At 39.3% G+C, this 12,683-nt stretch overlaps 1 protein-coding gene across 1 annotated transcript; it reads right to left on the reverse strand.

The window, feature by feature from the left end:
• Positions 1-3,982: 3,982 nt before the first annotated feature.
• Positions 3,983-12,583, reverse strand: QDPR (quinoid dihydropteridine reductase). The gene is made up of 7 exons (XM_084517329.1): positions 12,404-12,583; positions 12,178-12,270; positions 11,042-11,138; positions 9,947-10,087; positions 7,519-7,627; positions 6,915-6,998; positions 3,983-4,860 (listed from the first exon to the last, which is right to left on the reverse strand). The coding sequence occupies exons 1-7, from the start codon at positions 12,488-12,490 to the stop codon at positions 4,755-4,757; spliced, it is 717 nt and encodes a 238-aa protein (XP_084373455.1). The 5' UTR covers positions 12,491-12,583; the 3' UTR covers positions 3,983-4,754.
• Positions 12,584-12,683: the final 100 nt, after the last annotated feature.

Consider the following 12,683-nt stretch of genomic DNA (forward strand, 5'->3'; position numbering starts at 1 on the left):
GAGGATGAGCCTCTCAGCAGAGACTGTGGCACAATTAAAATCCTCACTGTTGAAAATAACATTACATATTCAGTAAAGAAATATCCCCAATGTATTGGAAGTTTCTGCCCTCTGCTGGCATTCCCGAAGATCAGCCTCAACTCAGCTGTGGGAGTCGGTGATCGTATCTCAGAAGAGTCATCGCAGACTGCAGGAGACTGGCTGTATTTATAAAACAAATCCTTTAGAGCATGGTGTTTCAGAAAGTGCAGGAATGACAGTGTCTGACAGGGGTCTACATCTCAACTGACATTTGCTGCTGACTTCTGCGATGCTTTTCAGATGTCTGCCTACTTCTCACCTTGTTCAATGCTGTAAGGGGGTTAGTCTGAAGCATCTCCGAACACTATTACAGTCTCCATCTGTTTTCTTCCAGCGAGCCAATATAAGGAAGAATAAACAAGAAAATAAATGCTACTTTTGTTGTGGTTGTGGTTTTCATTCCACCACTGGGAAGAAAAAAAAAAAAAAAAAAAAAAAAAAGGCATAACGAATGATTTCAGCAAAAGATCTCACAGTGCAATTTTGTGTTAATTTAGAACTGCAGCTGCTGACCAACTCAGATATGACTCCATCATATCTGGAAACCATTCCATAATATTAAGAGTGCATAGCAAAATTTTAAATCATTTTGTGGCAATTGCTATTAGCTAATTTGTAGAAGACTAATTTTCCTGTAAAAATCCAGCTTTGAAGCACTAAATTCTGAATAACCTGAGACATTTCATAGTGAAATCTGAAAACATTTCAGACCATTTCAGACTCATTCCTGCAACAAAACAAAGTTTCTGCAAAGCAGCTGGTGTGGACATGGGTCAGGCTTCACAAGATGAAGGCCTCTTTCTGAGCAGCAGCTCAAGTTCTCATTGTCTCATGCTAGAAATGCCTAGAACAGCTTATTGTCCAGTATTCAGAAATCCTTGGATTTTCAGTGATGCTACTGATATTCTTCTGAAAAAGCATCTTATACTTACTTGTGCTTCACTAAAATCTATATTTTCTAATCTGCAGGAGAAAAATATTTATGCTGAATGGACCTGTTCCTGCTGCCAAGGCATTCTGGCAGTCATATTTTAGGAGGCACATTTGTATCCAATGCTACTGTGTCAGCCTGCCACAGTTTGGATAATTGCATCTGTGCATGTATGGATGTACCACATAATTGCATTGTCTTTTCAAAGGCACCTTGGCTTTGGTCTCAAAACACCCTTTTTCTGAAAAAAAAAAAAAAAAAAAAAAAGGCGAGGGGGTGCCAGGGGGTTGTATAATGCTACTTCAGTAGAAACAAGAATGCTAAGCACAAATGGCTTAGAGTACAGAAGCAAGGCTGACCAGCCTGGCGTGATTCGTGCTTTCTTTTTCCACTAATCTCTTTCTTTAATGAACAGTAATATGCATCTTCAAAAGAAAATTGTATAAAAAAGTGCCAGACTAAACTGGCTCTATATATGTGAATTTTTGAATATGACATCAGTTGTACAATGCTAAATAAATAAAGTACATTCATCTGCTTTATATAAAAAAAATGTTACATTCCTTAAATTAAAGGAGAATAAACTTCTTGCTTCTCCAGCATTATTACACTGTTGTTGATTGTGCCATAGTAAAATATGCTGAACAACTCAAGGGTTCTCAACAACACTAAATTAGAAATTCATCAAGTATCATATTTCTGGAAGAAGCACTAACTTCTAAAATCTTCCCAACAGACTTGCAGTTTCATGGTGTGTGTGCATTTCATATGAATTAATTCCCCTCAGTTTCCACAGACTACATCCTTGCTTCTCATCACAGCACCAACAGATCTCAGAGCTTGCTGAAGGAGCCAGGCAACCCAGCGGATGTCTGCAGTATTGGGGTGTTTGTTTTTCCAAGACAGTTACTAAACCACAGAAAAGTCTGTAGACACAGGATGAAACTAGTCATGTAAAGACTTTTCCATCAAACTCATCGAATAGAATTATAGAATATCCTGAGTTGGAAGGGACCTGTAAGGATCGATTCCAACATCTATCCATGAGTTTGACTTGCCTACACCATTCTCTTTTCTTAAGCTTTGATAATGCCATTTTTGTACCTTTCCACTGATACCTGCAATTGCTAAACAGCAATCCATCCAACTCTTCCATTCATAGTTATGTTTTAACACTATTCACAGCATATTTCACCACTCTTACATTGCTACAGTCAGCATACTGTGTTTTTCTATAGCTAGATTAACACTTTCCAGCAGGCACCAGTACAAGATGAGTGAGGACTGTGAGGCAGACACTTTTTATGCCACATTTTCTACCATTCCTCCTCCTTCAGACAAGAAGTGGAAGAAGGGAAGCTTAACTGAAGATCTACCTGTTACTACATCACATGCCACTCAGCAAGGATTTCTTCCATCTCATGAGCTTATACAGCTTATCTCTCTTACATTGACTGTAGCCTTTCATTTAATTATCTAGGTGAGATAGTAGTCAGGATACACACAGCTGGTTCAATGCCTGACAGTGCTCTGCACTGTAAGCTACAGTGGCTACATTTCACCATTGTCCTGACACAGCAGTTGTGCTTCTAGATCTGCACTGCTGCAGTCATACCATGTCATGTGAAAAGAGATAACTAACCTGGTTAGGCTACCACAGGCTTGGCAACCCTCTCTGTAGCATAGTGTAAACACCACCTCTGTTTTCCAGGCCTTATCTCTGACACCGGCAAAACACATCCGAAGCAGCTAGGTCTGAAATAGATTTGCCTCATGTTTTCCTACCAGGACTACCAGGTTGTCTTAATGGAAAAGAAATTAATCAGGCAATGGATCGCATCTCATTTTCTTTTTGACTTTTTGCTCTTTATCAAAATTTAAACCTGCTGTCCCTTCCTCCCTCTGTATAATCTCAGGGTTGGTTATTTACAGCCTTCAACTTAAGTTAATGACTATTGTCATGTGGAATTTTTTCACCATGTTATTAATATCATTAAGGTCCAGGTATGTACGTATTATTCAAAGATGCTTGAAAAGCACTTGTAGCCCATAGCAAATAAAAGATTCTCTGTTAGTGTCTTAAGTCCCATATACTATGTTACCATCTTTTGCCACAGCAGTTTTACAGAGATACCCATAAGTCATTCAGCCTGCTAGGTCCTTGACTGTACTTTTACACAGCCACATAAACACAGATCTGGAATCCAAGCTGCGCTCCCTTCACAATTCGAGCGTTTGATCTGTTCTTCAGGGAGCTTCTGAGACCTGATTCAATACATGTTCATGAGAAGACACAACACAAACAAATTGAAAGCAATTTGGAAATTCAACTAGCTTGGCAAAGGGAAGCCTTCAAATGATGCAAGCCTGTAGTACGATAGCTCTTCAATTTTCCAGAATAATATACTAACACTTTACCCTTTCATTCCTCATCAGTACCTTGCAGTTTGTCTGTACTCTTAACCTGCAGAAATTGCTGCTTACACAGAACGGTTGCTAGTCTTCCATTTAAGATCAAAAGCAGCACCATAATTTGACAAGACATAGAATTTTCCCTCTATACCATCCAGCTAAACAAAATGAGTAAAGCAACAGTCATACAAGAAAAAGGCAATCACACAGCCATCTGACCATGTTAAAATCAGCATGGGCACCTGAAGGTTTTTTTTCTTACTGGGAAAGAGAAAAGGTTCCTGACTCATGGCAGTAGAGCTATGCCCAGCACAACCCTGAAGGTAACTAAAATAAATAAATACAACTTAGATAGAACTTGAGATCTATTTTCAAGGCGTTCTCAAAACCTGGCAATGCTGGTTCCATGTAAGCCTGTGCACAGAAGCAGCAATACTTCAATCCAGCTACATCATGTAGAGATATTATCTAAGTGCAGAATGGAATTAAACTTTTTCTGAACTTTTCCTCCAGCTGAAAGCCTTTCCCCTTTGTATTACAGTGATAGAGACAGCCCAATATGTAAAACAATATACATTTATTTAGCACAAAAAAACACGTTCAAATAGAAGGTTTTTTTTTCCTCAAATAGATGGTTTTGTATTTTTTTCTTTATACTTCTTTATAGCACTTTGTGTTAGTCATTATGGTTCTTTCCTGTTTGAAAAAGCACAGACATTTGGCAAAACCACTGTTTTATCCTACGACTGTAGGCCTGATAGCAGCTTATAAACTCTAAGGCAAATTAGGAAGTCCTTCTCAAGTAAGCCATCCCTATACAGTTCCATTAACTCCAGTGGAACATTCACAAGAAAAGTGTTACAAGACAAGGATATATGATCACCACGTTTCCTACAGTTACAGTCAACATAATATGCACGGGTGGGGCTATGTTCCCAGGCAGAGAAAGAAGAAGACTCCTGGAAGATTCACAATAACTTGCCAGAAACAGTGGCTGAGAAAAGAATCCAACCATTACATATGTGATTACACAATATAAGCACAATTCCCATTTCAGAAAAAATGTGTAAGTGATCACATAATGCTCAGGATTTGAGCATCTACAGACTTTAAAGCCTTCAACTTTTATTTAGGGACAAGTACGTAGTACTTGTCAGTAAATAAATGCAGACAGCTCACAACAGACAGCACAAAAATACTACTTCAGATTTGGTTCCAATAATGACATGATTACAATTACTGGATACATGAGACCATCCAAATTATGCTGGCAGTCAGACTTTCCATAGCTTCTTCTTTGATGAAGTTTCACCATCTTAAGTGACTGACATCAAAGATGTGCTGGAACTAGTTCAGTCTTCCCTCCTGTAGTTATCACCTGGATTAGACTCCCTGAATTTGGTCGATTCTTTCCTGTTATCCAATCATAAAAGGTTCTGTTTTAAAATAAATAGAAAAAACAGAATGAGGAGGAGAGAAAATATACACACACACACGCTATCAGTCATAAAAGCCTACTGATTCTCCTTCTTTTCCTACCTCTCTGTAGTGATTTCTATGCATGTCACAAACTAGCAGTACAATCACTGGATTCAAACCCTCAGAGTACGACAGAGGTCCAGAGAAATCACAAGGGCTTTATAGTACATATGCAGGATTTTCAGAACACTTCAAAGCAAAAGGCCAGGAGTTGCATAAAAACAGGAAGATGTCAAAAAGTTTTTCCCAAGTTAAAAAAAAACATGAAAAGGGGGAGGGAGTGGCTACTTAAATTGCCTTTATAACATGTAAAAAATTTGGGAATATGGTTTAGCAACCATATTTTAGCCTTATAGGCTAAACCATACAGGTTAAATAATTTCATTTCCCCCGGTATCTCTGTACTCTATTCATTCTTGCCCCACCTACCCCCTTGCCTTTCAACCTGTGCAAGTACCCTTTCTTTCCAAGTCCTTCTTTCTTAGCCCATTTTTCTGCCAATTTGCCATCACGTATTTAATGTTGAAATTAGTCTCAGCGTAAGCACAGAAAGCGCTAAGACATCCAACACACACTGAGTAAGATGATCTCATTCTAGTTAGCACACCAGAACACTTATCAAAACACTCATCAAAACTAATAGAGAAAAAAACAACAACATTTTTCAGGTCCATCAGCCTTTCCACTATTGTAGACAGAGCAACCGCCATTTCGGAACATCTTGCCATCTGACACAACATATATGGATACAACAGGCTTCAAAATGCAAGAACCTCATGAGAAAAAGAGTTCCTGCATCCTTTCTACGATGCAGATGTTACCAAAATCCTAACAACACTAGAATTCTTTCTTTCAGCACCAGTGAACTTTTCAGTTTTCAAAGCTGGATTTAAGTTCAGAGAATTGGAAGCTAAGAAACAAAACAACACACTGAACCTAGTTCTCCCATAAGGAAAAACTCTTTAGAAGTTAAAAATTAATTTGTAAAACCACAACATCTGGTTAAGCACAATAAAGAACTTTTTTTGAACATTTTTAGGTCAACTAAACTCAATTGATGGGACACTTAAAGAACCACACTGAACAGCTGTATAAGCTTCTCAAACCAAAAAATATTTTCCACTCTGACATCCAACTGAATAAAAATTCACATCACAAGAAAACTAAATGCCACAACTACTCTGAACAAGTAGCAATAGGTAAATGCTATTTCAGTGTCAGTTCTAAAAGCTTTTGAATTAGTGAGAGTAAAGAAAAACATTATGTCCTTTACAACACGGAAGTTGATTCCTTTTCATTTTTTCCTCAAAAAGGCAAAACAGCTGTGCCCATTATTTTCTTTGCTACTCTCCATCATGTTGGAGAAGGCAGCACATATTCTGCACCATCTCTTGGAGAAATTAGAAACAATAAACATTGTCTCAGCCTGTTGCTGAATAAGCTGCAGCTGAAGTTTCAGCATTTTGAAACATCACTCAGGACAAGCCTTTTGAATAATGGAAAAAAAAAAACAAAAACAAAAACCTTGACTAAATTTTTCTAAACAAGAGTAGGAATTTTTCCAACTGTGAAAAGAAGCAAATTAACACACCAAAAACTGGGTAATAGTGTTAAAATAAACAACACCAAAGTTTACATGCCTATTTGCAGTTTACCTTTGAGACAAACTCCTGCATCTGCTGTCTGTAATTTAATTTGTCTACTGGCTATATGAGATTCTCTGGCTTCCAACTGCTTAAGGCTATCTGCCTTGTCACTATAACTGGTGTAGAAATGCTGAAGCTGATGGAGTTGAGCTAATTTTCTCCAGTTAGGAAGCTTGTGCAAGAGGCCTAATGTGATTTGAAGACATACAGGATCAGGGGAATGATGGGGAAACAAAAAAAAAAAAAAAAAAAAAAACACAACCCAAACCCTCCAATGCAAGACAGCTACTTAGGAACAACATGCAGTAGGATGCAGCAGGAAAAGGCCCAGTAAGGAACTGCTTACTTATCACATGTATACTCACTCAGCAATGAATTCTAAGGATGTCCAGGAGCTGAAGTCTGCGTCAGGCATTGATTTCCTGTTTGCTGGTGTATCCAAGGTAACCCTGTGATTAAAATGAGATAAAACTTTTATTTGTACATACTGTTTCTGATAAGAGCCACCTGCTTCTATTCATCACTGCAACATATGCTCAACTTTTATATACCACGTGGTATGGATTTTCTTTGCATCCTCTACATATGTTAACAGCATATAACCATCAGCTTCAATGTATATCAAAGGATCACAGCCTATAACCCCTTAGCTACCTGGCTTCCTGATGACATCCAGCCCATTAAGGTTATCACTTAGCCCACGGATCCTTCCAGTCTCTCTCATGATCATTAAAATCAAATGATATTTTAATCCACTACTGTTTTGCAAAGAAAAGGAAAAAAGTATAATTTTTAGGATATATTGCACATCATTATTCGCATATGTTCAACATGCATCCTTTCCCTTTGAAACTATGTCAGTCTAAGCAGCTATTTGAGTACTGTGGACAGGACATCACACCCATATCAATACGATTACAGTAGAAGTTAAATAAAATGATACAGGCAGAGGTGACTGCAATCACTTACGGTAAAACAGCAACAGCAGCAGAACCAGATGGCAAGCCACTATTGGTACCAGCCAAACTCTGACAAAGCTGGTGCACTGCTCCTTTGGCCATGCCATAGCCAATCATTCCTAGCGGTTAAAAACAGACAAATTAGAGCATAATCAATGCAGCTCTCAATACCAGCACTATGACAGAAACTCCTGTTATCTTAAATTTACTGTTTGTCAGATCACTTACCACAGCCAGAACAGAATCAAACTTAAAATATGTTTTAAGAAAAAAATCCCAACAATTCTTACTAGATGTCCTGGAACTACCACAAAGTTCAATTTACTCACCATTACAGAAGTAAGAAACTTACTGAGTTATGCATCTTCAGCTAATGCTCCAAAATGCATCCTGAAGAATTGGACTTATAGGGTTACAAAACTAAACTAGTAAGCGTGAAGAGCTTTTTATTAAATAAATCACCTGTTAACTTTAAGCATGACTAAGGTATTTGCAGTTTTAGACCTAAACAGATACAGCTCATTTCTCTCTGAAACAGTAGTTCACCTGGTCAGTATCCTGACTATAAAACAAACAAACAGAAAAACAAATACAACCCATACCCCTTAAAAGTACAAAGTGACTGAATAACCTGCATGTAAAACCAACTTCTTCCCAAACACTGCTGCTTTCTAGGCAGCCAGTATTTAGCAGTGTAAGATGCATGGGAAGGAGAGCATCCTGCACACTGCTTACGTACAAGATTTGGACTATCAGGGTGCTCCAGGTCTGAGATGTCTCATGGTATGTATCTGCCAAGTAGCCTAACAGATTAGGAGTGTAGGAAAAATAAGTGTATTTTATGTACTACAACTGGATGCCTTTCTACCCATCTACACAACTGTAAAACCTCTTCTCAATGTTTGTGAGGAAGTACCTTGTAATGAAGGTACACAGGGAGTTTCACATTGTAGAAATATTTCTGTTATATTCAGTTAAGACATATTGTAAAACAAACATGTTTATTAGGAGGAATCATGGGCAGTGGTAGCTAACATTTCGTTATGACTACAAAATATTTGCATTTCTATCATAGTTCCCTCTTGCCTCTTCTCTAAACCATCAGCTTTCTTAAACCTGTATTTCTTCACTATCCCTATCAGACTGCTTCTATAACTTATATTATTTTCATTTATCTTCAATTTGCATTAAGTGACTCAGCATTTTCACAGATGAAAAGAAAAAAACACAGTAAGCGAAAACAAAAGAGATAATTCCTTCCATAATAGCTGGTAATAACAAGACTAACAAGGCATATTTACAAAAGTTGAGTAACATTTCTTTCCCAATTCTTCCTGATGTTAACAAGTTGCATGTGTTTGCCCAAAGCACTGCTATGTGTTTTCTTTTTTAATTCCAGACTTGTTGAAAACAGCCAGTTCAAAACATGAAAGCAAATCACCGATTCCTGTGTTGTGGTCCCTACATCCCAAAATGAACCAAACAAAAAACATCATGAAAGTTTGCCACAGTTCCCTTTTTTTTTTTCATCTGTATATTGTCAGTCAGTAGTACACAGTAAATTATTCGTCTGCTGATTCACATAAAATAATCCTTTTATCTTCAGACTAGGCCAGATGATTTATCTACTGTATTTACAGCTGCATTAACTAGAGAACACAGCATATTTCTCCTGAACTATTTTAGACAAGGCTTTCACAAATATTCATTAATTTTATTATTTAAAAAAATAATAGCTATGTCTCATCAAAATATTGTTGAATTCACACTAGAAGAAGATTGAGAAATAAGAGCATTTGTTTCAACAAAAACTTTCCCTGCCTGTGGGCTTCTGTGCTGCTGTTTTTTTAATTTTAAATTGTTCCCAGATTTTCTCCATGCAGACCAACACGCCTAGGAGTGAGATGAGAAAAAAATAAAATCTCAGGAAAAAGTTTGTACTAAATAGCTACCGAAGGGCAAAGCTGAAAGTCAACAAGCTTATCTGTGTCTGAAGCAAAGGTGGACTGGAATCAGAACATGAACAGGACAAGCACGTTTAATAAAATTAGCTGAGTCATCACTGATTGAAAAACTGGACAACTAAGGACTCTGCCTTTCAGAACGCAAATAAGATATTTGACTTCATTTAAGTACTATACTTACTGATGTGTGCTTCACAGTACTTCAAAATTTTCCAAGTTACTTTTTCTATTGTACTGCATATTAGCCAAGCATATTTCATGAATGCATGTCAAGCATTACTTAATAGCGATTTTGTTTGCACTCCTGTTTCAAGAGATTCAGTATTGCCATCTGTAAAATTACACTTGCCTTAAGCGTTTCAGCAGCAATTTTCCATTTCTATTAGATGACAAGAAACTGTTTTTTTTCATGAACAGACTAAGGTATAGCTAGAACTGCTTATGTCCTAATAGTTATCGTGCATGGCATTTTACCTGGAGTTCCAGATAAAGCAGCTTGAGCTCCTGTCAGAGTCAGAAGACCTCCTTCCTTCAGATGCTTTGTGGCTAGGTGACTGGAAATAGTGGATGTCCAAACACTCTGTTTCCACATCAGATCACAGTTTTTGTACAAAGCTGATTTGGAAGAGAATTAGGTAGGTAACTTAACAACAAGACTTCTACCTATGATTTCCATGTGATACCTACGATATCACAGAGTGCAACAGTACTATGCAAAGTACTATAAAAACATGCTTTCTATCTCCAAGAGATAAAGGAGCTGAATCAAGCAGTTGATCAAGCTGATCACTTGATCCCAAAATAACCTTAATTCATAGTAATGTTATTGGAAGGATAGTAGGGTATGATCCATCACCTCATTCAAATTACTGTGGAGATTTATAACAATCCAATATAATGCAATTCTATAAAAGTATTCACTCTGATTTAACTGTGCATGTCTTCTCATATTCTCTCTTTAAAGTGAAAATTTTGCATATGATGTCTGAACAAGGAAGGGGAAGGAAAACACCACGTTTTAACAGACTTAGTCCAGACAGAAAGGCTTTTTTAAAAAAAAAAAAAAGTCTCTACACTAGTACATAAAGCATAAAACAATTTCCTGAATATTATATATTTAAAAGCTTTATAAACTGAGGACTTTTTTGTCCCCCTCTAGCACAGCCTCTGGTCATCAGACAGCTCCTTCCAACACTGTATTGTATACTAATAGCTCAGAACTGCATCAGACAACTGAGGTTTTACGCATAAAGCAATGATTTGGGCAAAAAGATCAAGTTCCACTCAGCCAGTATCTTATGTAATATGCCTGACGCACATAACCTTGGCAAAAGTTAGTTCAGAGATAATGCTGAACTCTTCTATATAGCACATGAAGTTTTGGAAATTTAACAGGCACCGATAATTGAGAAGAGTGCTCACAAACATTGTGACTGAACTACTTTGCACTATTAGGCTAACTTCTTCTGGACTCAGGATAAAAGATGATTTCAAAGGCCTTTATTACCACTATTTTTAAGGATTCCTCTCAGATTTCAATCATGTATTTGCTAGCATGCACCAGCTTACATTTAGCTTTGGCACTGCCTCCAGCCCATCCTCCTGCTACACACAGGATCGCATCCACCTTTTCTTCACCAAGAAGCTTCCCAATCTCTGCTGTCACCTTCAAAACACAGAACAAAACATTCTGAAAACATTGAATTTGTAAGGTAAAAGAGTAAATACCAAGAATGCCTTAATATTACTCAACTATGTAACTGAAAAACAAAAAACAACGAACAACAGCAACTTAAATAGCTGCACAAAATTAACATTTATGATCTATCAATTCAATAATTGAGTTGAAAGCTAACTGTAGATGTAAGTCAGACTGCACAGTGTGCGACGTCACTGGCAATAACTGATGTGAGCAGGACTGAAAGATCTGATCCTTACCTATACCATCATTTTTCATTTGCGACTTACTTTTGGACAGGTTCTTCTCTGCACACTGTGTTGTTTAATAATATGGGAAATGAAACTCCAGGTCTGATCAGCACTGCTTCTGTGACATTTCCGATGATAGCACAAGAAACAAACAACTAAAGCCTCCTTATGAACCACATCCTTGGATTTGAGTATGTAGGCTTTTAAATACCCAGTATTTCTTTCTCTTTCAAATGAGACTTTGCACTTGGTAATGAATTTGTTGGTTGTCAATTTTCTGTCACAGTGTAAACCCTACTGGGAAATGTTTTCAGCATTACCATCCAGCTATACAACACAGACAGGACTTGAGAAAGGAGTGCTGCGTTTCAAGATGTCCTAATCCACCTTGATTAAAGTAATCTCATTCTGCCCGCAGCCCTTCAGGTAACAAAGAGGAAGATAATACACAAGTGCGACACATTCTGAGTGACAACATAGGGTAACTTCTAAACTCCCAAATCAAGCTCTTCTGCAAACCCATGCCTCCAAGCAGTTAAAAGGAAAGTGAAAAATAAAAAGAATTAAGAAGTAGCTGGCAAATGGTGGCACCCCTGAGTTCAGGGTACAGCAGCCGGGTACCAAAACCAGCGGGTTGCTCACTGCTGGGGGGCCTCAGTGCTTCTCAAAGAGAGGGTTTATGGCGAGTGGGTGCAAACCCAGTGCATGGAGCCCGGACCGAGGGACTTCACCCCTTCCCCGATGGACCTCCCCCCGACCCCGCGACGCGCTCCCACCTGCTCGGCCTGCTCGGGGAAGGACTCTGTCGTCCTCACCACCACGTTGGCGTTGGCATCCTCGTTCTCGGCCAGGTCGATGCTGGCGACCCACTGGGGCGGCGAGAAGGCACCGTTAGCGCCCGGCGGGGCACCCTTCGCTCTCGCCCCCTTTAACTCCCCCCCTCCAAAGCAGCCCCGTCTCGCCCACCCTCCCGGGGCCCGCAGCAGCCCTGCCGGCGCTCACCCAGTTCCTGGCCTTGAAGTACTGCACGCACTGCGAGCCCAGAGCCCCTCTGCCCCCGTACACCAGCACCCTGCCCGCCGCCGCCATGCTCGCTGCCTGCCCCGCTCCGGCTCCGGCTCCGGCTCCGGCTCTGGCCCGGCCCCAGCCTCGCCTCGCCTCGCTCCAACGCCACACAGGGGCCGCCCCCGGGGCCGGGGGACTGGCGGCTGCCTCCGCCTCGCACCGGGAGCAGGAGGAGCCTACGAGCTGGGGTTGAGCCCTGAGGAGCCGCTGGGTTTTA

Source organism: Aythya ferina (assembly GCF_964211825.1).
Source record: "Aythya ferina genome assembly, chromosome: 4".
Lineage (NCBI taxonomy): Eukaryota > Metazoa > Chordata > Aves > Anseriformes > Anatidae > Aythya > Aythya ferina.